Source organism: Tamandua tetradactyla, chromosome 4 (assembly GCF_023851605.1).
Source record: "Tamandua tetradactyla isolate mTamTet1 chromosome 4, mTamTet1.pri, whole genome shotgun sequence".
Lineage (NCBI taxonomy): Eukaryota > Metazoa > Chordata > Mammalia > Pilosa > Myrmecophagidae > Tamandua > Tamandua tetradactyla.
The window spans coordinates 200834497-200861071 of record NC_135330.1 but is presented as its reverse complement, the minus strand read 5'-3'; the positions used below and the strand labels follow the sequence as shown (position 1 = coordinate 200861071).

The following is a 26575-nucleotide window of genomic DNA, read 5'->3' as shown; positions in this document are numbered from 1 at the left end:
AGTTCACTCATTAATGTTAATTCACATTAGTGAGACCAAACAGCATTTATCCTTTTGTTTCTGTCTAATCTCACTCAGCATAATGTTCTCAAGGTTCATCCATGTTGTTAAATGCTTCATGACTTTATTCTGTCTTACAGCTGCCTAATATTCCATCATATGTATATACCACAGCTTGTTTAGCCAGTCATCCATTGATGGAAATTTGGGCTATTTCCATCTCTTGGCAATTGTAAATAATGCTGCTATAAACATTGGTGTGCAAATATCCATTTGTGTCCTTGCCTTCAGTACTTCTGAATACATACCTAGTAATGGGATTGGTGGATCATATGGCAATTCTATACTTAGCTTCCTAAGGAACCGCCAAACTGCCTTTCAGAGTGGTTGCACCATTTTATATTTCCATCAACAGTGGATAAGTGTGCCTCTTTCTCCACATCCTCTCTAGCACTTGTTTTGTTTTTTTTATAATGGCCATTCTACTGGGTGTCAGAAGATACCTCACTGTGGCTTTTAAAATTTTTTTATTGTTTTATATTATATATTCACATACCATATAATCATCCAAAGTGTTAAATCAATGGTTCACAGGATCATAACTATGCATTTATCATAACAATTTACTTTTTGAGTGTGTGAAAAATACCAATACAAAAAAGCAATACATTTCAAAACATGCCACAACAGTTAGTTGTAGAATGCATTTCAGGGTTTGGTATGGGTTACAATTCCACAATTTTAGGTTTTTATTACTAGATGCTCCAAGACACTGGAGACTAAAAGAAATATCAATATAATGATTCAGAAATCATAGTCATTTGTTAAACCCTATCTTCTCTGTACAACTCCACCATCTACTTTGATCTTAATCTCACTCCTTAGGGATATTTGAGCTATGTCCATTCTAACTTTTTCATGTTGAAAGAGGTTTCATAATATGAGATGGGGGATGGGACATGTTGATGTTCTTGAGAGGCTGGCCTCTCTGCATTTCAGGACTTGTCTGGTCCAGAGACCCATCTGGAGGTTGTAGGTTTCTAGAAAGTAGCCCTAGTACATGGAACATTTGTAGAATCTCATATAACACCGTAGGTGTTCTTTAGGGTTGGCAGGAATGATTTTGGTTGTGATTTGACAAACCATGTAACAATGTCTAACTGAAGCTTATGTAAGAATGACCTCCAGAGTAGCCTCTCGACTCTATTTGAACTCTTTCAGACATTGATACCTTGTTTGTTACACTTCTTTTCCCCCTTTTGGTCAGGATGGAATTGTTGATCCCACAGTGCCAGGGCCAGGCTCATCCCTGGGAGTCATCTCCCATGCTGCCAGGGAGACATTCACCCCTGGATGTCATGTCCCATGTAACAGGGAGGGCAATGCTTTCATTGCACAGTTGGGCTTTGAGAGAGAAAGGCCACATTTGAACAACAAAAGAAGTCCTCAGGAAGTAACTCTTAGGCATACCTATAAGTAGGCTAAGCTTCTCTACTACATAAATAAACAGCTCAAGAACAAGCCCCAAGATCAAGGGCTTGGCCTATTGATTTGGGTGTCCCTAATGTTTGACATAGTATCAGGGGATCCCCCAGTGGTAAAGTTTAACAGTTCCATATTTTTTTCTCCCATCACTCAAGGGACTTTGCCAATACCTTTTGATTATCTGCTTAATATACTCTGGGATGTATCCAGGCATTACATTAAACTATACAGGATTAAGGGCTTTCATTCTTATTCTGGATTTCCTGTGTGGATTGTTTAATGATCTGTCAAGACAAGTTGAGTTAGATTATGTACCACAGGAAATTTAGGTTCTGGACAAAATAAACCTCTCTTCCTTTGTTTCATTGAGTAGGTGAAGTTTTAAAATATGGACAGTGTCTTCCTTACTCCTGTAATCTGAATTACCTTAATTACGACCTGATTGACTTTGTTCTTATCTCTAAATACCAGGTTATACATATATAAAACAGCCTCTCAAAATCCGGAAATAATAATTACCACTCTAGACTAAATGTGACTGCTATAAGAGCTTATAATCTAGGCCCCAATTCTGTTATAAGTATCTTCCAAGTGAGACCATACAGTAATTGCTGTTTTGTTTCTGGCTAATTCTGTATCACATGATGTCCCACAGGTTCATTCACAATGTTGCATGCCATACAACTTCGTTCCTTTTTGTGGCAGCACAATGTTTGATCATATGCTTACACCATTGTTCACCAGTCCACTTCTCAGTCAGTGCATCCTTCAGTCACCTCCATCCATTGCACATCATGTGTAATGTCCAAAGCCAACAGTTCATTAATACTCTCAATTTTAGACAATTTTATTGTTTCCAAGAGAAAAATAATTGATAAACACACTCTCACCAAATAGAAAATCCAAACCTCCCCTTAACTCTTGTCCCTCCCCCAATTATTTACCCCTGATATTACTGTGGTACAATTGATGTTTTCCTGTTAAACATAGCCCATAGCATGCATTAGCTGTTTTCCTTCTATACCCTGAAATTATACACTCTTTGTACAAGATTCATACTTTTGCAGTAGTTCATGCAAGAATTTATTTGCATTTATAGTGTTAATTGGTGGGACACATGGGTCTGTACAACCCCTTTCAATCATGTTCACCTTCAATATGGTAATGTTACTTATAGACTCACTAGTGAACCACCTTCACTTCTATCTATTCCCTTATATTTAAATTCAACCTTGTTGGCTAACCGTCACCCATCTCAAGCTTCCATGTATCTTTAGGTCTGTATTTATTCTGTATTATAAGCCTCTGAGTCTGCTTTTACCATGGCCATAAAAGTGAAATCATACAGTATCTTTCCTTTTCTGTCTAGTTTATTTCACTTAGCATGTCCTCAAGGCTCATGCATTTTTTCATGTGCTTCAGGATGTAATTTCATCTTACTGCTGCATAATTATTCCATCATATGTATATACCATATTTCATTTATCCACCCATCTGTTGATGGGCACTTGGATTGTTTCCGTCTTTTACTGATTGTGAATAGTGCTGATGTGAAAATCGGTGTGCAAATCTCTTTTCGTGTCACTGCTTTCAGCTCTTCTAGGTATTTATCAAGTAGTGCTATTGCTGGGTCATAAGGCAACTCGATATTTAGTTTTCTAAGAAACCTCCAGACTGTCTTCCATAGTGGTTGGTTATATAGGGTGTAAGGTAAGGGTCCTTTTTCATTCTTTTGGCAATTGATATCCAATTCTCCCATGCTTATTTATTGAAAAGGCTGTTTTGTCCCAGTTCAGGGGATTTGGAGGCCTTGTCAAAGATCAGTTTATCATAGATTTGGTGGTCTATTTTTGTGCTCTTGGTTCAATTCCATTGGTCAATGCTTCTATCTTTGTGCCAGTACCATGCAGTTTTGATGACTGTGACTTTATAATAAGATTTAAAATCAGGAAGTGTTATTCCTCTCACTTTTTTGTTTTTGAGAATATTTTTAGCTATTTGGGGTCCCTTTCCCTTCCAAATGAATTTGGTAACTAGCTTTTCCAAGTTTTCAAAGTAGGTTGTTGAAATTTTTATTGGTATTGCATTGATCTGTAGATCAAGTTGGGTAGAAGATGTCTTAACTGCCCTTAACCTTCCTGTCCATGAGTAGGGAATGTCTTTCCACCTATTTAGATTTTGTTTGATTTGTTTTAGCAATGTTTGTTTTCTATGTCCAGGTCCATAGTTAAGTTCATTCCTATATAATTGATTCTTTTAGTTGCTATTTTGAATGGAATTTTTTTCCTTAATTGACTCCTGTTAGGTTATTGCTTGTGTATAGAAATATTACTGATTTTTGCACATTAATTTTGCATTCTGCCACCTTGCTGAATTTGTTTATTAGTTCAAATAACTTTGTTGTGGATGTCTCAGTATTTTCCATAGTATCATGTCATCTACAAATAATGAAAGTTTTACTTCTTCCTTTCCAATTTGGATGTCTTTTACTTCTTTTTCCTGCCTGATTGCTCTAGCTAGAACTTCTTAGTATGATATTGAATAATAGTGGTGACAATGGGCATCCTTTTCTCATTTCTGATCTTAGGGGTAAGACTTTCAGTCTCTCACTGTTCTAGTTTGCCTGCTGCCAGAATGCAGCACACCAGAAATGGAATGTTAACAAGTTACAAGTTTACAGTTCTAAGGCTATGAAAATGTCCTAATTAAAGCAAGTCTATAGAAGTGTCCAATCTAAGGCATCCAGGGAAATATACCTTGATTCAAGAAGGCTGATGATGTTCAGGTTTTCTCTCTCAAGTGGAAAGGCACATGGTGAATAGGTTCAGGATTTCTCTCTCATCTGGAAAGATACATGGTGAACACAGTATCTGCTAGCTTCCTCTCCAGGCTTCCTCCTTCATGAAGCTCCCTGGGAGGCATTTTCCTTCATCTCCAAAAGTCTCTGGCTGGTGGACTCTGTGCTTTGTGGTCCTGTGTCACTTGATCATCCTTCTCTGTTCTCTCAGAATCTCCAAAGGTCGCTGGCTGGTGAACTCTGTGGTTCTCTCAACCTCGTTGGTCTGCTCTGCTGAGGCTTTCTTGTCATTCTCAAAAGGCATTCTATTAAAAAAAAGTCTCCTCTTTTATAGGATCCCAGTAAAGTAATCAAGACCCAACTGGAATGGGTGAAGACATGTCTCCACCTAATCAAGTTTAATACCCACACTTGATTGAGTCATAGCTCCATGGAGGTAATCTAATTAAGTTTCCAACATACAGTACTGAATAGGGATTGGAAGAAATGGCTGTCTTTACAAATGGGATGAGGATTAGAGCATGGCTTTTCTAGGGTCATAAATCCTTTCAAACTGGCACATTCACTGTTGAATATGATGCCGGCTGTTGGTTTTTCCTATATATCCTTTATCATATTGAGGAAGTTACTTTTGATTCCGACCTTTTGAAGTGTTTTTATCAGAAAAGAATGTTGAATTTTGTTGAATGCTTTTTCAGCATCAATTGAGATGATCATGTGATTTTTCTGTTTCGATTTGCTAATGTGCTATAGTACATTAAATGATTCTTGGGTTGAACCACCCTTGCATTCCTGGTATAAACCCCACTTGGTCATGATGTATAATTTTTTTAATGTGTTGTTGGATTTGATTTGCCAGTATTTTGTTGAGAATATTGGCATCTATGTTCATTAGGGAGATTTGGCCTTTAGTTTTCCTTTCTTATAGCATCTTTACACAGTTTTGGTATTAAAGTCATGTTAGCTGCATAAAATGAGTTAGGTAGTGTTCCATTTTCCTCAAATTTTTTTGAAAAGTTTGAGCAGGACTGGTGTTAGTTCTTTTTGGAATGTTTGATAAAATTCTTCTGTGAAGCCATCTGGCCCTGGGCTTTTTTCTGTAGGGAGATTTTTGATGATTGATTGAATCTCTTTACTTGTGACTGGTTTATTGAGAACTTCTATTTCTTCTTGAGTCAGTGTAGCTTGTTTTTGTATTTCTCAGAATTTGTCCATATCATCTAAGTTGTCTAGTTTGTTGGTGTATAGTTGTTAATAGTACCCTCTTCTGATTTTCTTTTTATTTCTTCAGGATTTGTGGAACCCCCCCCCACACACACACAATTTCTGATTTTGTTTATCTGCTCTCTTTTTTTCTTTGTGTGCTAGTGGTCCATCAATTTTTTTTTATTTTCTCAAAGAACCAACTTTTGTTTTATTGATTCTTTCTTTTGTTCTTTTTCTTTCCATTCATTTAACGCTGCTTTGTTATTTGTCTTCTTCTGTTTGCTTCAGGATTAGTTTGCTGTTCTTCCTCTAGTTCTTCTAGGTGAGCAGTTAAGTTTTTTATTCTTGCTCTTTCTTCTTCTTCTTTTTTAATATAGGCATTTAGGGCAATATTTTTCCCTCTTGGTACTGCCTCTGCCACATCTCATAAGTTCTGATATGTTGTGTTCCCATTTTCATTAATCTCCAGATAGTTACAGATTTCTCTGGCAATTTCTTCTTTGACCAATTGGTTAAGAGTGTGTCATTTAATCTCCATATATTTGTGGAAGTTCTTGTTCTTTGGTGGCTATTGATTTCCAGCTTCATTCCATTGTGATCAGAGAAAGTGCTTTGAATAATTTCAGTGTTTTTTAATTTATAAAAACCTGTTTTATGCCCCCTACATAAGAGCTATACTGGGAAATGTTCCATGAGCACTAGAGAAGAATGTATATCCTGGTGTTTTGGGGTGTAATGACCTATATATGTCTGTTAGGTCTAATTCATTTATCAAACTGTTTAAGTCCTCTATTTCCTTGATCCCCTGTCTGTTTGTTCTATCTATAGGGGAGAGTGTTGTATTGAAGTCTCCTACTATTATTGTTGAAATGTCTATCACTCCCTTCAATTTTGCCAATGTCTGTCTCATGTACTTTGGAGCTCCTTGATTGGGAACATAAACATTTATGATTGTTATTTCTTCTTGGTGAATTGTCCCTTTTATTAATACATAGTGTCCTTTTTTGTCTCTTATGACATCTTTACATTTAAAGTCTATTTTGTCCAATATTATATAGCTACTCTGCTTTCTCTTGGTTACAGCTTCTGTGGAAGATTTTTTTCCATCATTTCAATTTCAATCTATTTGTATCTTTGTGTCTAAGATGAGTCTCTTGAAAGCAGTATATGGATGAACCATATTTCTTAATCCATTCTGCCAATCTGTATCTTTTAATTGGTAAGTTTAGTCCATTAACATTCAAAATTATTACTGTAAAGTTATTTTGAATTCACCATCTTATCCTTTGGATTTTGTCAGATCTATATTCTTTTGCCTCTTTCTCTTTGTATCCTTTAAGTTACCCTAACTGGGACTCTTCAATTCTGTGCCTTCCTCCGGATCTTCCTCTCCTGTATTTTTTTTTTTTTCGAGTGGCAGAAATTCCTTTAGTATTTCTTGTAGGGACAGTCTCTTGTTGACAGATTTTCTCAGCATTTGTTTGTCTGTGAAAATTTTAATCTCTCCCTCAGTTTTGAAGGACAATTCGGCTGAGTACAGAATTCTTGGCTGGAAGATCTTTCAGGATCTTAAATATATCATACCACATGTAAGTGTGCAAGTTCAGTTGAGTAGTCCAAACTCAGTCTTATTTGGTTTCCCTTATGTGTAGTAGATTGTTTTTCTCTTGCCACTTTCAGGATTTTCTGCTTCTCTTCGACATTTGACAGACTGATTAGTATGTGTTTTGGATTAGGCCTATTTTAATTTATTCTATTAAGGTTCATTGTGCTTCTCTGATTTGCATATTTATATCTTTTGTAAGGGTTGGGAAGTTTTCGCCCACTCTATCCTCAACTAATCCTCCTAGCCCTTTACTCTTCTCTTTTCCTTCAGTGACACCAATGATTCCTGTATTTGTGCACCTTGTTTTGTCCATATTTCCCTGAGATCTAATTCAAAATTTTCCACCTTTTTTGCTATTTGCTGTTTTGACTGTTCAAAATCAGTTGTTCTGTCCTCTAGTTCACTTATTCGTTCTTCTACCTCTTCAAATCTGCTGTAGTTTGTCTCTAGTATGTTTTTTATTTGGTATACAGAACCTTTAATTTCTATAATATCTGCTATTGTTCTATTTATCCTTTCAAATTCCTCTTTATGCTCTTCTAGTGTCTTCTTGATCTCCTTTACATCATTAACCATCCCTTGATTTTATTTAGTAGAGTTATATGAACATCTTTGATTAGTTGTTCCAACATCTTGTGTTTCCTCTGGTGTTTTGATTTGGTCAATAGGTAGGTGTCTGCATTGTGATATGCTTAGTGATCTTTGGATGCCTTCAAGGCATGTAAATATCTTGACAGGGTTACTTTGGAATTTGATTTTCTTCAGTAGTTTAATGTTTTGTATTTGTGGGATGGGTGTAGGGCAGGACATGGGGCATGGGGCACAGCAGTCATGGTGCCAGTATAGGCACTGGTCAGGTGTGCTATGTTGGCTCCCAGGAGCATGGGGTGTGGAGGTGTGGGGGTTGAGGGGGTGGGGTGCAGCTCCGGCAGGCCTTGGAATGCAGGAGCAGGGTGCAGCATGGGTGAGACAGAAGTAGAGCATGGCAGGAGGTGGGAGGTGCTGTGTGGATGTGCAGGGGCTGGTGCACGGGCAGGATGTGTGTGGGCATCTGTAGTGTGGGAGTCATGGGTTATGGTGTGGAGGTTGGGGCACAGGAATGGTCGCATGCATCCTTGTGCAGAGGTAGGGGAGCCAGGATGCAGATGTGCAGGAGTTCATGGGCAGGGCACAGGCCACGGAGGGAGCAGGGCATGTGTCAGGGTGGGTGTTTTGGGGTGGGAGGGCCCTGTCGTAGGTGCACACATGCCAGGGGTGCAGGGCTGCACATCTGCACAGGGCCAGGGCTGTGTGGCATTGATGCGCCCGTGAGCACCTTCCAGGTGTGGGAGCCGGGCATTTTGCGAGGGGGTGGGGCAAGGGTGTGCACATGCAGAGGACAGGGGGTGCAGTGCACAGGTCGAGGGGTCGGTGCACAAATTCATAGGTGCCTGGGCAGGCAGGATGTGAGAGTGTCTGGGGTGGGGCTCTGGTGTATGGTGTCTGGGGGTGGGGCCCTGGTGTGCATATGTGCAGAGCTTGGGGAGCAAAGGGGGTTGTACCTGCATGGGCTAGGGGCAGGTGTGGCCCGGATGTGCGGTAAGCACTTGCCCAGAGCCGGGGCATGGGGTAGGAGTCTGCACCTGCATGATGTCAGGGAGTGCAGTGTCGGGTTGATGGGGTGGGATGCTGATGCGTGGGCAGGATGTGGGTGTGTGCATGCACAGGTCTGGCAGGGTGGGATGCTAACGTGTAAGTGTGCAGAGCTCAGGAGTACTGTGGCAGGGTTGCATGACTGCACGGAATGGTGGCAGCTGTGGCCCAGATGTGCAGGTGAGTGCTTGTAGGGGGCAGCGAGATGAATGTGGGGGGCAAGGGGCTGGATGTGGGTGTACTAGTCCAGAGAGGGGCTGGGTGAGAGTGTGCACTTGTGCAGGAGAGGTGGGTCAGGTGCAGGTGTATATATGCACATGTGTGGGGTGGGGTTGTGGGGTGGGGATGCGTGGGTGGGAGCAGTTGGAGTGGGGTGCTTTGATTGAGGGGGCGGGGCTCAGGTACATGGGGTGTGATGGGTTGTGGATCACGTGGTGGTGGCCATGGGGGATGGGTGTAGATGTTCAAGGAACAAGCTTGGCTCACTACCTAGTACTATCTCCCTGTCTGTGTACTCCTGAGGGCTCCGGGCTTTGGAAAGGAGTATATTAGACTTTGCACTAGCTGGATCATCTTTGGTTCTCTGCTTCTCAATTCCTCAGCTTTTGCACAGGGCCTCCCTGTGTGGTGTTGAAGACCCTCTCAGGTCACTCGCACCTGGAATTGCTATCCTGGTCATTTTTCTTCATTGCGGTTTTGATTTGCATTCCTCTAATAGCCAGTGAAGTTGAACATCTTTTCATGTGCCTTTTAGCCATTTGTATTTCCTCTTCTGAGAAGAAGTGTCTATCATATCTTTTGCCCATTTTTAAACTGGTCTGTTTTTTTTCATTGTTGTTGTTTTTGCAATTGTGAATAGTGCTGGTATGAACACTGGTGTGCAAATGTCTGTTCGTGTCAGTGTCCTCAACTCTTCTGGGTATACACCGAGTGTTGATATCACCAGGTCATAGGGCAGCTTAATATTTAGTTTTCTGAGGAATCACCAAACTGACTTCCACAGTGACTGAACCATTTTACATTCCCATCAACAGTGAATAAGTGTTCCAATTTCTTCGCAACCTCTCCAACATTTATAGTTTTCTGTTTGTTTAATAGCAGCCATTCTTATAAGTGTGAGGTGATATCTCATTGTCTTCATTTGCATTTCCCTTATAGCCAATGAAGATGAGTTCTTCATGTGCTTTTTAGCCGTCTGTATTTGCTCTTCAGAAAAGTGTCTATTCATTTCCTCTGCCCATTTTATAATTGGGTTGTTTGATCTTTTGTTGTTGAGCTGCATAATTTCTTAATGTACAAGATAGCAAGCCTTTATCTGATAATGTGGTTTCCAAATATTTTCTCCCATTGAGTTGGCTGCCTCTTCACCTTTTTAACAAAGTTCTTTGAGGTACAGAAGCTCTTGATCCTAAGGAGTTCCCATTTGTCTATTTCTCTTTCACACCCTGTGCTTTAGGTGTAAAGTTTAAGAAGCTACCTCCTATTACTAGATTTTGAAGGTGTTTCCCTACATTTTCTTCTAGAAGTTTTATGATATTGGCTCTTACATTTAGGTCTTTGATCCATTTTGAGTCAATTTTTATATAGGGTGTAAGGTAGGGGTCCTCTTTCATTCTTTTGTCTATTGAAATCCAGTTCTCCCATGCCCATTTATTGAAAAGACTATTCTTTCCTAATTAAATGGATTTCAGGGCCTTCTCAAAGATCAAATGTCCATAAATTTTGTGGTCAATCTCTGCACTCTTAATTCTATTCCACTGGTCAATCCTATTTTTGTGCCAGTACCATACTGTTTTGACCACTGTGGCTTTATAATAAGCTTTAAAGTCAGGAAGTGATAGACCTCCCAGTTTGCTCTTCTTTTTTAGGATATCTTTAGTTATTCAAGGAGTCTTTCCCTTCCATTTACATTTGATAATCAGTTTTACCAAGTCTTCAAAGTATGTTTTTGGGATTTTGATTTTTATTGCATTGAATCTGTAGATCAGTTTGGGTAGAATTGACAACTTGATGATATTCAACCTTCCTCTCCATGAGCATAGAATATCTTTCCATTTATTTAGGTATTTGTAATTTCTTTTAGCAAGTTTTTGTAAGTTTCTGTGTATAAGTTCTTGACATCCCTGGTTAGGGTCATTCCTAGATGTCTAATTCTTCTGGTTACTATTCTGAATGTATTTTTTTCCCTAGTTGTCACCTCAGATAGGTTGTTGCTTGTCTATAGAAACATTACTGATGTTTGTACATTAATCTTGTATCCTTCCACTTTGTTGAATTTGTTTATTAGCTCAGGCATTTTACTTTAGATTTCTCAGGGTTTTCTAAGTGTAGGATCATGTCATCTGCAAATAATAAAAGTTTTACTTCTTTTCTATTTGGATGCCTTTTATTTCTTCCTCCTGTCTAAATACTCTGGCTAGTTCTTCTAATACAATGTTCATAATAGTGGTGACAATGGACATCCTTGTCTCATCCCTGATCTCAAGGAGAATGCTTTCAATTTCTCACCATTAAGTATGATGCTGGCTACGCGTTTTTCACATATGCCCCTTATGATATTGAGAAAGTTTCCTTCAGTACCTAACTTTTGAAGTGTTCTTATCAGGAAAGGATGCTGGAGTTTGTCGAATGCTTTTTCAGCATCAATCGATATGATCATGTGATTTTTCCCTTTTCATTTGTTAATGTGCTGTATTATATTGATTGATTTTCTTATGTTGAACCCATCCTTACATTCCTGGAATGAATCCCACTTGATCATGATTTATAATTCTTTTAATGTGGCATTGGATACGATTTGCTAATATTTTAAGAATTTTGCATCCATGTTCATTAGGAGATTGGTCTGTTGTTTTCTTTTCTTGTATTATCTTTACCTGATTTTTGTATTAGAGTGATGTTAGCTTCATAAAATGGGTTAGGTAGCATTCCTTTTTCTTCAATTTTTTGTAAGAATTTGAACAGGATTGGTGTTAGTTCTTTTTGAAATGTAGGATAAAATTCTCCTGTGGAGCCATCTGGTCCTGGGCTTTTTTTTTTTTTTTTTTTTTTTTTGGGAAGATTTTTGATGACTGATTGGCTCTCTTTACTTGTAATTGGTTTGTTGAGATCTTCTATTTCTTCTCGAGTCAGTATAGGTAATTCATGTGTTTCTAGGAATTAGTCCATTTCTTCTAAGTTGTCTAGTTTGTTGGCATATAGTTGTTCATAATAGTCTCATGATTTTTAAAATTGCATGATCTGTGGTAAGAAATGCCCTCTCATTCTGATTTTATTTGTCTCTCTTTTATTATTTATTAGTCTAGCTAAGGGGCCATCAATTTTATTGATTTTCCTCAAGGAACCAACTTTTAGTCTTGTTGATTCTTTCTATTGTTTTATTCTCCAATTTATTTCTGCTTTGGTCTTTATTATTTCTCTTCTTTTATTTGCTTTGGGGTTAGTTTGCTATTCTTTCTCTAAACTGTCCAGGTGAGCAGTTAAATCATCAAATTTTTCTCATTCTTGTTTTTTAATGTAGGCATTTAGGGCAATAAATTTCCCTCTCAGAACTGCCTTTGCCACATACCAAAAGTTTTGATATGTTGTATTCTCATTATCATTCATCTGCAAATATTTATCAGTTTCTCTAGCAATTTCTTCCTTGACCCACTGATTATTTAAGAGTGTGTTGTTTCATCTCCATATATTTGTGAAAGCTCTGATTCTTTGGTGATTATTAATTTCTAATTGTATTAGTTAGGGTTCTCTTGAGGAACAGAATCAACAGGAAATATTCATAAATATAAAATTTATAAAAGTGTCTTACATAATCATGGGAATGTAGAATCCAAAATCTGTAGGGCAGGCTGTGAAGCTGACGATTCCAATGGACGGTCTGGATGAACTCCACAGGAGAGACTTGCCAGCCGAAGCAGGAAGAGGGCTTGTCTCTTCTGAATCCTCCTTAAAAGGCTTCCAGTGATTAGATTAAGTATCACTCATTGAAGAAGACACTCACTCCCCTTGGCTGATTACAGATGGAATCAGTTGTGGATGTAACCAACATGATCATGATTTAATTCTATGAAATGTCCTCATAGCAAAAGACAAGCCAGCACTTGCCCAACCAGAGAAACAGATACCACCACCTGGCCAAGTTGACACATGAACCTGACCATGACACCAACTTTATTCCATTGTGATCAGAGAAAGTGCTTTGGGTAATTTCAATCTTTATTAAATTTATAGAGACTCAGTTTGTGTCCCAGTATATGATCTATCCTGGAGAATGTTCTATGTGCACTAAAGAAGAATGTATATCCTGGTGTTTTGGGATGTAATGATCTATATATAATTCATTTATTGTTTAGGTCTCTATTTCCTTGTTGATCCTCTGTGTGGTTGTTCTATCTATAAAGGAGAGTAGCATATTGAAGTCTCCCACTATTACTGTTGATATGTCTATAGCTCCCTTCAGTTTTTACAATATGTGCCTCATGTACTTTGGAGCTCCTTGATTGAGAGCATACACATTTATGATTGTTATTTCTTCCTGGTGAAGTGTCCATTTTAATATGTAGTGTCCTTCTTTGTCTCTTATGACATCTTTACATTTAAAGTCTATTTTGTCTGATATTAGAATAGCTACTCCTGCTTTCTTTTGGTTACAGCTTCTGTGGAAGATCTTTTTCCATCATTTCAATTTCAATCTGTTTGTATCTTTGTGTCTAAGATGCATCGCTTATAAGCACCATATAGATGGATTATGTCTTCTGATCCATTCTGTTCGTCTGTATCATTTGGGAAAATGTTTGACCTAAAAAAAAATAACTTCTGTGTGATAATTTTTCCATACCCACCAAACCAAAACTCCCTTTTCTACCCTGCTCCCATCCCCCAATCCCCAGATAATCTCTAGTCTGCTTTCTGTCTCTGTGAATTTGCTATTTCTAGGTATTTCATACCATACAATATTTGTCCTCATGTGCTTCGCTTATTTCACTCCACATGTTTTCAGGGTTTATGTTGCAGCGTGTCTCAGAACCTTATTCCTTCTGCAGCTGAGGACATTCTGTTGTACGGATATAAAACATTTCGTTTATCCATCTAACTGTTGATAGACACTTGGTTACCACCTTTTGGCTGTTGTGAATAATGCTGCTATGAACATTGGGGTATGAGAATCTGTGTGAGTCCCTGCTTTCAGTTCTTTGGGGTATATTCCTAGGAGTAGGATTGCCAGGTCATGTGGTAATTCTGTATTTAACTTTTTGAGGAACCACCCTACTGCTTTCTACCACTAGAATTCCAGTCTCTCTGCATCTCCTCCAACATAGGTTATTTTCCATTTTTAAGTAATCACCTTTGTGGATGTGAAGTGGCATCTCATTATGGTTTAGATTTGCATCTCCCTAACCACTGATGATCTTGAGCATTTTTTCATATGCTTATTGGCCATTTGTTTATCCTCTTTGGAAAAATGTCTAAATCCTTCATCCATTTTTAAAATGTGTTATCTTTTTGTTGTTGCATTATAAAAGTTCTTTATATATTCTGGATATTAAGCTCTTATCAGATACATGGTTCACAGCTATTTTCTCACATTCTGTAGGTTTTCTTTTCACTTTCTTGCTAACATCCTTTGGTCCATAAAGGTTTTTAGGTCTGGTGAAATTGAATTTATTGTGCCTTTTGTTGTTCTTGAGGCATCATATTCCAACCATGAGATTTTGTCCCTATGTTTTCTCCTAAGAGGCTTATGGTGTTAGCTCTTATGTTTAGGTCCTTGATCCATGTTGAGTTAAATTTTGTATATGGTATAAGATAGGGATCCAACTTCATTCTTTTGCACATCTACCCAGTTTTCCCAGCTCCATTTGTTGAAGAGACTATTACTTCCCCATTGCATGTCCTCACCATAAATTTGTGGGTTTATTTCTGGACTTTCAATTCCATTGCATTGGTTGATATATCTATCTTTATGCCATACCAAACTGTTTTGATTACTATAGCCTTGTAATAAGCTTTGAATTTGGAGAGTATGAGTCCTCTGACTTTGTTCTTCTTTTTCAAAATTGTTTTGGCTATTTAGGACTCATTGCAATTCCACCTGGATTTGAGGAACAGCTTTCAATTTCTGAAAAAAAAGACTGATGGAATTTGGTAAGGATTACATTGAATCTGTAGAATGCTTTGGGTACTATTGACATTATAACAATATTAAGTCTTCCAATCCATTACCATAGGATGTCTTGCCATTTATTTAGGTCTCCTTTAATTTCTTTCTGTAGTGTTTTGTTGTTTTCACTGTATACATCTTTCACTTCCTTGGTTAAATTTATTCCTAGATATTTTATTCTTTAGATGATACTGTAAATGGATTTTTTCTTAATTTCCATTTTGGATTGTTAATTACATACAAATTGTGTAGAAACATCATTGATTTTTTGTGTTTATCTTGTAACCCACCACTTTACTGAATTTGTTTATTAACTCTGGTAGTTTTCCTGTGAATTCTTTTGGATTTTCTACATATAAGATCATGTCATCTGCAAATATAGTTTTACTTCTTCCTTTCCAATTTGGACAACCTTTTATTTCTTTTTCTTGCCTAATTGCTTTGGCTAGAACTTCTAGAATAATAATGAACAGCCGTGGTGAAAGTGGATATCCTTGTTTTGTTTCTGATCTTAAGGGGAAAGTTTTCAGCCTTTCACATTGAGTGTGAGGTTAGCGTGGGTTTTTCATAGATGCCTTTTACCATGTTGAGGAAATTCCCTTCTATTCCTAATTTTCTCAGTCATATAGTTATGAAAGGATGTTGAGGTTATGAATTATGAAAAGTATTCATCAAATGCCTTTCTTACATATATTGAGATAATTGTGCTGTCTTTCCCACTTCATTCTGTTTATATGAAGTATGGCATTAACTGATTGCATTCTGGAATAAATCTCACTTGGTGTATAATCTCTTTTTCTTTTTTTTTTTTACATGGGCAGGCACACAGGAATTGAACCCAGGCACGGCAGGCGAGAACTCTGCCACTGAGCCACCATAGCCCACCTGGTGTAAAATCTTTTAAATACGCTGCTGGATTCTGCTTGATAATATTTAGTGAAGGACTTTTGCATCTAAATTCATAAGGGAAATTAGTCCATAATATTCTTGTGATGTCTTTATCAAGCTTTTGTGTCAGGGTAACGCTGACCTCATAGAAAGAATTAGGAAGTGTTACCTCCTCTTGAATTCTTCAGAATAATTTGAGATAATTGATACTAATTCTTAAGTGTTTGGTAGAATTCACCAGTGCAGCTACATGGTCCTGTATTATTTTTACTCAGGTGTTTGATTATTAATTCAATCTCTATATTTGTTACAGGTGAGTTGCTGTCTTTTATTTATTCTTCAATCAGTTTAGGTAGTTTGTGTGTTTCTAGGAATTTTTCCATTTCATCTAGGTTATCTAATTTGTGGGTGTACAATTGTTCATAGTAGACTCTCATATTTCTTTTTATTTCACTAAAGTCAGTAGTGATGGTACCATTTTCATACCATATTTTAGTTATTTGTCTTTTATCTTTCCTTGTCAGTTTAGCTAAATGTTAATGTTATTGCATTTACTTTGCTCTTTTATTTCTAGTTCTTCAAGATGTGAAGTTATGCTATTGATTTGAGATCTTTCTTCTTTTCTGATATAGATGGTCATCACTATAAATTTCCCTGAACCCAGCTTTTACTGGTTCTCATAAGTTTTAATATGGTATTTTTTTCACTTTCTTTCATCTCTAAATGTTTTCTAATTACTGTTGTGATGTCTTCTTTAGACCATTCTTTTGTTTTTTTTTTAACTTTTTTATTATATAGCATAGCCTACATACAAAGCAAAGAAATAAAAAAGCAGTAGTTTTCAAAGCACTCTTCATAAAGTGGTTGCAGGATAGATCCCAGAGTTTGTCATGGGCTACCATATGCTCCTCTCATATTTTTCCTTCTAGCTGCTCTAGACTAAATTGTCCCAATGACCAAGCAAAGGACATTTTGCAGATTTTTAAGAGGTGCTGCTGTTATTATAAGCATGAGGGGTTATTGATTTATAAATTCCCAAATGTTTTATTAAACATTTAAATCTGAAACAACATTTTGTATACAAAAAGGATAAAAAACTGGCACCTTTAAACTATTATGAATGGTCCTAATAAAACATTACAATATCCAGAAGAGCACAATCCATATTTTTTTACAAGGATTTTTTCAGTTTGTTTTATTGACCTTCACCACTGTGAAGTCATGCTGAAATGCGAATCCTGCTCACAGTGCTAATTTTTTGCATGAAAGGCAACATAGTTTTTGTGGCCACTTAATTTATAGGTTCGGATTCACAAGCAGCACAGATTTCAGTGATATAAAAACAGATTTCATTAGGAAAGTAATTAAAGAAAATAATTAAAAGAGCTTTTTTTTAAAAAAATAAAGCATAGTTATATCACCAGATAAGATGGCACCAATACCTGAAGAGAAATGCTGGAGAGTTTCAGAAGCAGCATTTCAAGTTTCAGTAGTAAAAGTTCATGGCAATTTTGAAGACAGCATTTAGAGCTTCCTTAGTTAAAATGCATAGCAGAGCATAAGATTCTGATGAGGTGCTCCCTCTCTTATAAGATTCCTCTTTCTTTCCTTGTTTTTTTCTTTTCACTCTAACTGCTTGCATGCAGTTTTTATGGTATTTTCACACAATAGTGGCCAAATTCCAATTAGCTTACGTGAGCAGGCCCAGTTCAGTCCTCTGGGAACTGGCTGTCCTCCTGGCAGGAGGTGGACTGTGATAAGGATATCTAGGTCCCAGGAAGCTCCTCTCAGTCCCTAGCCTGATCCTTCAAAAACAAAAAGAGAAAATAAGAGAAGAAGTCAAAGCAACAGCTTTGCAAAACACCTGCAGACTCAGAACACTAAGACCAGTGGGTTACCATGGAATGTCAACTTTAGAAAATTAAAGTCAGTCAAGGTTGAGGGACATCCACATGGCTAACATTCCAGTAAAGACAGAGCAAAAACATCCTCTTTGTCCTGTAATCATTACCCTGATAATGACGGAACAGACACTCTCTCTGTCTGCACGTACTGTTAAAGAATCAACACAAACAAAAAGTTACTTCTGTGCACTCCTTGTTGTGCTGAAAAAATAAATATGGTGCTGAGCAAGCATTCGAGGCTCTTGTCCTTTGAGACATGAGTCCCCTGCTCTCATCTTAAAAGACTCTCCTGTGTGTGTCTTAGTTTTTCAGATTTGTGGGGCCTTCCTCGGCCCCTCATGCTGAGCTGGTGTCAGCACAGGATGGTACCTTTTTAGAAGAAAACAGATGATAATTAGGAAGTTGACCTGCTTTGTGGAAATCAGTACTGTTTTGTTGAAAGAAAACAAAAACTTTATTAAACCCCAGTTTTGTGGTTCTCCATCCACTTGCTAAGAAATCAGAAATTCCAACACATTTACTTAGGCATTAGCCATGTAAGTCAGTAATGGCCACATGTTTTGATAAGTTAGATACTATTAAATTTTATACAATTGCATATAAGTGTCTTTTAAATAATGAATTGTTAAAAATGTACATATTGTCTTACCAGCCTTAGAGACTAAACTGAACTGGAACAAGTCAGTGCTTTAATTTAACTATGTGACAGTCCCGTCTTGCCTTCATCCATCCTTATCTGTGTGAGCTTTTGTAACAATGCTACTTAAGAGTTCTCTACATAGATCCCCTCCCTTGTCTGTGTCTTTCTTCATAGTAAGTTATCAAGGCTGCATGCTGTCTCAGGTTGACTTTGGCAATGTGGCAATACTTAGCACAGAGAGTAAGAATAGGTTGTATGAACTATTTGCAACTTACTTTGCAACTATTTGCAAAAATGCCAAAGATCTGTTGAATTGACTCTGGAACCCAGCCTGAAGAATTGGCATCGTCTGGGTAGCTTAGGAGGGGTGACTGTTTGCTCTGAACTCAGACTAGTTTGCATTCTTTATTAGCAGGCTGATGGGAAGCAGCGACGCTTTCACAGCCACAGACCGACCCATCCTTTAGGTCACCCCAAGGGCCCTTGAAATATTGTAATTTATTTTAAAATCAGAAGGAAAAAAAGGAATGTGATCCAATCTGAGTTATATTCCATGTAGCGTTAAAATGTATCTTTTGTATTTTAGGGGAAAAGGGGCCCATGAAGGAAAGAATCCCTCAGGCCCGTAAAAGTCACCAGGAACCCTTCAGCTACAAAGGAAGACTATGTCCCCCCATTCTTACATACTCTACTGTTCAGAAGCATCTGCTTTGAGTCAAGACCCTTCTCTTTGTGCTCCTGCCCTGTGCAGTCCAGGGCCCTCTGCAAACCCTGAAGGAATTGCCCATTGGGGGGATGTGACAGATTCAGGTGATGATGCCCTGTGGATTTAAATCATCAGCATGGAGATTCATTTATGGCTCATTACATCTGTGGTCAGCTAAGAGGAGTGTCTTCCACAACGAGTGAGGTTTAATTTCATTAGTTGGAGGCTGGAAAAGAGAAAGGTCAGGAGAGAGTTCAGCTGCTCAGCATACCTCATCTCAGCACTCGGAGCTCAGACCTAGACATTTGGAGATACAGAAAGGAATCACTCTGGAGAAAGCCATTTGAACCCAGAAGTCTGGAGATGTCCACTGTGTGCCTTCCCATGTAACAGAAAGCCACAGGAAAGCCAGCTGTCTTTGCTCTGAGGAACTATAAATTTGTAACTAAATAAATCCCATTATGAAAGCTGATGCATCTCTATTGTGTTGCATTCGGGCAGCTTTAGCAAACTAAACAGATTTTGGTACCAGCAGTGGGGTGCTGCAGCAGTTTACAAATACTAAACATGTAGGAATGGTTTTTAAATGGATAAGTGGAAGATTTTGGAAGAATTGTGAGGAGCTTAATAGAGAAGGCCTAGAGTGTTTTGAAGAGATTGTTTGTAGAAATGGGGACTCGAGAGATACCTCTAATGAGGCTTAAGACAGAAATGAGGAATGTATCATTTTAGGCCAGAAGAAAGGCAATCCTTGCTTCAAAATGTAAAATATTTTGACCAAATTGAGTACTGCTATTGGATGGAAGTTAGAATTTAAAGGTGATGACCCAGGATACTTGGCTAAGGAAATTTCCAAACTAAATGTTGAAAAATCAGCCTGGCTTCTCCTTGCAGCTTGTAGTAAAATGCGGAAGGAGAGAAATAAGCTGAGAACTAAACTCCTGGGTACAAAGAAATCAGAAATTGATGATCTGGAAAATTCTGGGCTTCCAGAAAGAGAGACCCCAGAGAATAGTGTCCCACGTGAGGATTTAACCAAACATGGAACCAGTCAGCCATCCAGGAAGGATTTGTGCAAAGTCCTTTTGTCTGATAGTCATGATCCCAGCATACATAATAGGAAACCAACAGAAGGGCTGTGGGATCATTTTAAATGGAACTATTTCCAGTTGACTAAAAGGGACAGAAAAGAGACAAGTTGAAGGAAACATAACTTCAAAGGCAGAACCATGGACACTAAGGTCTAAAGCCAAGAAACCTTGGGCCAGGAGAGCATACCCACCCAAGTACTTGGAGAGGGTGAGTTTTCCCTGAAGGCATAGGGTGGGCCTTCCACCTGGGTGTTCTGGAAGAGGTGTGCCCCGGGCCTTGGGAAGGGTGGAGCACATTCACTGGGGATTGGGGAGAGCCTGGTTGCCACCCCATTGTTCTGAGTGAGGGGTTGAGTGTGTGCCCTAGAGATGGCTGACAGCCTGGATGTGGCCCGGATATTTGGAGAGGGCGGGGCTGAGAAAAAGGTGGTCTCCCCAATGTTCCCCAGTGTTTGGAGAGGACAGGGCCACTGTGTAGGACCTTGGAAAGGGTGAGACTGCCACTTTCTAAAGCCCCAGATGAATGACTCTCAGACTTTGAAATCTAATGGAGTTTGCCCTGCAGGTTTTCAGAATTGTTTAGAATTGGTGACCCTTATTTTCCATCCAATTTCCCCCTATGGCAATGATACTGTTTATCCTATGACTGTTCCTTCTTCGTATATTGGAAGTAGATAACTTGCTCTAAGTTCACAGGTCCACAGCCAGAGGAGAATTCTGCTTTAGGACAGACCATGCCTGTAAATGACTTTGATGAGATTCTGTCCTATTTTTGAGTTGGTATTGTATTTGTATTGTCACTGAAATGATTGAAGGCTTTTTGTGACATTTTGATGAAATGAATGTATTTTCTATATGGAAAGATTTAGTGTATTGTATGCAGGACAGATGATCATTGTTAGGCAAAAAATATGTCCGTTATAATTTTCTATTTAGAGATTAAGTATGTTTTAAGGTGACGTGTGCAGTTGCTGAGCTGACGAGGGGGGACGCGCAGTAGGTTCAGGTGTCAGCGTGGCTGGTCGGAGCCCGTCCTGTGGCTGTGGACTTGAACCATCAGAAGATGAAACGCCTCTGCGGCTGATGACGTCACCGGTCAGCGACGGGGGGTGCCTTCCCGAGAGTGACATTTAATTTTTTAGCAGCAGGCTTAAGAAGAGAGAGGTCAGAAGAGAGCTCAGTGGCTCAGCACACCTCATCTCAGCACTTGGCACTCAGCCCAGACGTTTGGAGATGCAGAGAGGAGCTTTCTCAGGGAAGGTGGCTGGAACCCAGAAGCCGGAGAGAAGCCAGCAGCTGTGCACCTTCCCGCGTGACAGAGAAGCCCAGAGGAAAGCCAGCTTGCTGAAGAACTGGACACGTGTAACTAAATGAATCCCCTTATTAAAAGCCAATCCGCCTCTGGTGCGCGGCGTTCTGGCAGCCCTGGCGGTGCAGGGCGGGCTTCGGGGTGGTGGCTGAGACGTTGCCTCCGGACCTTGAGCTCGTGATCTCTGGCGCATTGACACTTGTTGATCTTTAATTATACCTCAAAGTAAGGTGGGATCAGACGTTTATAAAGTACGCACAGACAGACCAGAAATAAACTGCGTTCTTTATTCTTCAGCAGCGGGTTCTCATCTTGCCCTGAAGCCCACACTCCCGCAGCGCGGGAGAGGGTGCAGTCATCTAGAGAAGCGCCACCAGCCAGTTTCAGCAACGATGCCTATGGGTTCAGCGGTGTCTTCTGGATAAATGTCCAGACTTCCAGGGTTTCTTCTCTCTGCTTGTTCCCTAAAATATTTGGATAAATTTACTTTTGACTTCAGGTTCTGTCCCTTTTCTTGGGAGACCCCATATATGTAGAGATGAAGGGTCAAGGGAAACTTGAGTGGCAGGGTCCGGGAGGTTGGCAGTTCCGTGGGCTACGGTTCTTTCTGCTTATCCTCCTCCATCAGCCATGATGTAGCCACAGTAACCTCACATATGTAAACAGCGCTTGGAGTTTAAAAACAAGCCATCTTTTTCTCTTTATAAAGCCTGATTTTCGAGAGGCGAAACTCCCTGTGAGCTTTGGGCCTTGGAGTCTGATAAAGACTTATTCAAGGCTGCATTCTGCTTCTCCTTTCCTAGAGCTAAAGTGTTATGAGCATAATAGCCTGAGGGGTTGAGTGAACAGAACCTGTCAAAGGATGAGAAGATGCCTGAATAGGGAGGTGAAAGAACAGGTTTTCTGGGCTCTGCCCAGTTCTCCCATTTACTAGCTCTCTCATCTCAGCATTTCTGAGGCTTGGTTCCATCATCTGTAAAACAAGTAACTTTATTTTTAAAATGAAGATTAAATTAGTCAATATGTGGGAGTATTATGTGCTTTGCACATTGTAGATACTTAATAAGTTGTAGTTATTAAGCAGACTTCATAATTCCTTTGAAGGGAAGTAAAGATGAACATGACCTTGGATGCGAGGATGGGACTTTCCAGGGTGTGCCCATGGATTCTTCCTGCCCCTGACATTCCCTCTAAGGGCATGAGGAAGTGAATACAGGAAGGAGGGACCAAGCCGCGGGGAGGTTGGCCATGGTGCCCAGAGGGGTGCGCTGAGGGACCCTACAGTGGAAATCCGTCTGTCTCCTCCCCGCACAGAGGCAGCAGCGGCACACGGGTAGCGTTTAGTTCAACCATCAGTGAGGGGGGACCGTGGTCTTGGCTTTCCCCCTTTTCAACTCAGGTGGTGAGTGGAAGACCCGTTATGAGACACAACTCGAACTGAACAATCAACTAGAAAAGCAGATCATTTCTCTTGAAGAGAAAATGGAAAAAATTCGTGGAAATCCTTCAGGTATGGAAGCATCATAAGTGCATTTTATACAGTGAGTTAAAACTGATCAAATATCAATTGCTTGTGTTTGCTTTATTGCAGATAGGCTGTCTTCTATTCGTGTGTATGAGCGAATGCCATTGGTGAGTAAAAGGTGGTTAAACAAACAGAACAACTGAAGGAGATAAGTATGCTTTTTCCAGACAGATTCCAAGGAAGTCTAAAGGCTGTGGGGGCCTCTGCCCAGGCCAGCCCGCGAGGGAGGCTTGGGGCGAGGCTGCAGGACCCGCCAACCATGCCCATGTGGGGGCTGTGCGCCTAACATGCTCCCTCCAGAACGGGTACCACATGTGCGTCCCACGGCTGCCACACGCGTCCCACGGCTGCCACACGTGCTTCCCATGGCTGCCACACACGTTCCGCAGCTGCCACATGCACATCTGCACACGCTAACTGGAGCCCCCAGAAGCATCCTGCAACTGGACACTCACAGGGTGGGGGGCGCTCACGGGGTGACCCAGCCCACTGCATCTCCCCCCTTGAGAGATTGCTGTAATCCCTGATAATTTAGATTTATACAATGTTTTATTCTTTACAAGGCACATTCATTTGCTTTTCATTCACTTCAAACATTTATGCTTTAAAATGTAGAGAAAACCCACAGTTTGACTTCTTCTGGGCCCAGAGCCTGCTTTTAGAAATCATCTTTCCTCCAACCTCTTGATGAACTTTATTTCAAGAAGCAGCAGAAAAACGTGAAAATCTTATAAAAAATGAAGGGTTCTTTTCATAGAAATACAATGTTCAGCTGAGCTGGCAGAACAAAGTTTTCTTTCATTAAACACACCTGATTTGCAAGCTAATTTCATGCATTATCTCAGGCAGCAGCACTGTGAGGTGGATGTAACCGTGTTCCCTTCAGTGCAGGTGACGCTGAGCTTAAGGGGCTGGTGTGCTCCAGATCACCCAGTCCGGAGGCGGGGGGCAGGCTCGGGGCTTCTGCGGACGCCCGAGCGGTTGGCCTGGCTGCAGCAAACCCCGTTTTGTTTATCAGATACAGTGAGCGATGCTGTGAACAGGTTAGAGCCCCCAGTTCACTGCTCCATGCGCAGACGCCCTGAAGACAGAACGTTTACATCTATCGCCTTATTGTAACCCTTTAGGGAAATATGAAGACATGTAAGTCTTTGCTAATAATGAATTGGACAGGAGTACACCTTTTTGAACACCTCTCTCTTTGTTGTTTTCAGCCCAGAAATGCCTTTATTTCTATATCTGGAAACTCAGGAAAATAACTTAGTTTTTTTAATTGGTACACCTGCAAAGGTTTTTCTTTCTTTTCCTGTGAACTCATAGCCCCATCTTGTGGCATTTAGAAATTACTGTTAGGGCTACTTTTCTTAACTGTAGGAGGAATTTTTGATACTCTCTATGGAATTCAAAATATAATGTTGTAGGCACAGAACATAAACGATTCTAACGACGGGTTCTCGGCATCCCATCCCTAGCTGCAGAAACGGGTCGCACCAGCCCCCGGTTTGCACTAAGGGCCAGTCCCAGGTAGTCAATGCCGAGGGTCTCTTCGGAGAATGTGATCGATTTTCCAACCACACATACTCGGCGACATACTCACGGTGGCAAAAACTTACATACATTTTCCTTAACGGATTTTTGTTATTCTTGAAGAAAACGGAGACCTCTAAAAAGTTTGGAGAAAAGGACTTAAGGCGGCCATTTTTGTGGGATAGTGAATGAATTCAAACGCTCTGTAAATTTGCTGATTCTTAACTGCCTCTGCGCTGCACGTCCGCACTAATCGGTTATGCCGGCTTGACCCCTAATTTTGAGTATCGTCAAATTGCAGGTTTGTTTATGGGCAAGAAAATGGAATGAAACTAGTTGCCCATCATGTGCGTAATTTTAAAACTCTACCATTTGTGAAAAAAAAACATGAAGTGTTATTTTCAAACTGGATTGTTAAAGTGGACTTGATTTCAAATTTGGGAGAAGGGCTCACTTAAGTGAAGTCCTTGCTCTAATACAGACGCGCTCAAGGCCTCAGCCTCTTTGAGGTTTACTTTCCTCATCGAATGTAGGCGGATTGGATGGTCTTTAAGAGCCTTTCAGAGGCAAAATTCCAGGCGTGAGCGGCGAAGGCGGACACGGGTTACGGGAAACGGGAGTCCGTGGCGCGTGGGGGCCGCCGCGTGGGGCGTGCCGGGGCGCCTGCTGCCCCACCTGTCCCCTCGCTTTCCCCGCGGCCTCGGTGCTCACGTCCACGCGTGGCGGCTTGGCGTGGGGAGGCAGCGGGTGGGGGCAGCGCTGGAGGCGGGCCCGGGGCTGTGTCCGCGGCCGTGGGTGGGGGAGAAGTGACACGCGTGCTGAAGGCGGCGCTGCGTCCCACTGTTTCAGGCGTTGATTTTCTCTGTTTGGGTACCTTAGGTTATTTCTAGTTTCAATTGAATAAGACAAAACCCAGAGAAGATAATTGTTAAACAATTATATATACTAGCATTTACAAATCTTTACATTTTGGTCAGCTTTTTCATCTCAAAATTTAAAATAAGAAACTATAAGAGTCGAGGTCCCTTCTGTTCCCTTCCCTCTTCACAGGTAGCTGTGTGCCAGATTGGGTTGGTATCACTCAAGTTTACTCTGCGCATCGCTCTCACATACAATGTGGAGTTTTTTTGTTTTTGTTTTTGTTGGCATGGGCAGGCACCGGTATCGAAGTCGGGTCTCCGGAGTGGCAGATGAGAGCTCTGCCGCTGAGCCACCGTCTCACTGCCCTACAGTGTGGTTTTAAATGCAAGTGAGGGCTATTGTGCTGACATATCCTTCTACTTGTTTTTTGTTTTCAACATTTAGGAAAAAATCTATGCATGGAATACATAAAGACCTCCTTCTGACCTTGTCACCTGGGACAGAACTGCGTGGGAATTCGGAGGCCGGACCCACCCTCCTTGCTGCCTCTGGGTCCTTCACTCCCTCTCCAGGGAGCTCTGAGCCACCCCAGAGAGTTGAAAAACCCTCATTCTTGCATAGATACACTTAGAGGTGAAAGTTTTAGAAATATGTGTATTTCCAAATAATGCTTAAGCCCCCTTGGGTTGGTCTCTCTTAAGACAGTTGAGACCTGGAGTCGGTTTGATACACCTGGAATGGGTAAGAGGCGTGCCGGGAGGTCAGGCCGCAGACATGCAGGGCCCTGGGAGGAAGGGGGTTTGTGCCCATGGGATGGAACAGTCACCCCTTATTTGGTGAGGGCAAGCTACTGAAGAACTCCTAGAGAGTTTAGAGGTTTAGTTGTGTTTTTTTTTCACAGAGAAAGGCTTCCCCGGAGCTTGTGAGGCTTAAGGCAGAGAAACCAGTTAGGATACTTTCATGGCAGTTCAGATGAGAGAGGATGAGTGTTGTTTTTGTTTTGTTTAAAGCTTGGGGATGGGGCAGAGGAGACAGTTTAAAGACATGTTTAGGACGAGGGCTGCACGAATACCTGGATGCCGAGGCTGAGACTGGAGAGGGCTGGCAGGGGCTGAGGGGCTGGCTTGTATGACTTTGCGGGTTACAATGTGTCCATCATGAGAACTACAGAAAGCAGAACGAGGTAGAATGTAAGGAATCATGAGCTTAGTTTTGTTTGTGTGTTTTATATTGAGGAC

At 40.4% G+C, this 26575-nt stretch overlaps 1 protein-coding gene across 18 annotated transcripts in view; it reads left to right on the top strand.

The window, feature by feature from the left end:
• CCDC169 (coiled-coil domain containing 169) overlaps positions 1 to 26575 on the top strand; it is a 112144-nt gene that overhangs the window by 26629 nt on the left and 58940 nt on the right. For 14 of the 18 annotated variants that reach the window (XM_077159045.1, XM_077159044.1, XM_077159050.1 and 11 more), the window contains exons 3-4: positions 22824 to 22934; positions 23016 to 23056. In XM_077159045.1, the coding sequence (XP_077015160.1) occupies positions 22824 to 22934; positions 23016 to 23056 (152 nt within the window). Of the gene's footprint in view, positions 1 to 14799; positions 14871 to 22823; positions 22935 to 23015; positions 23057 to 26575 lie in introns of all 18 variants that reach the window. The other 4 variants (XM_077159058.1, XM_077159059.1, XM_077159057.1 and 1 more) reach the window with 2 other exon arrangements.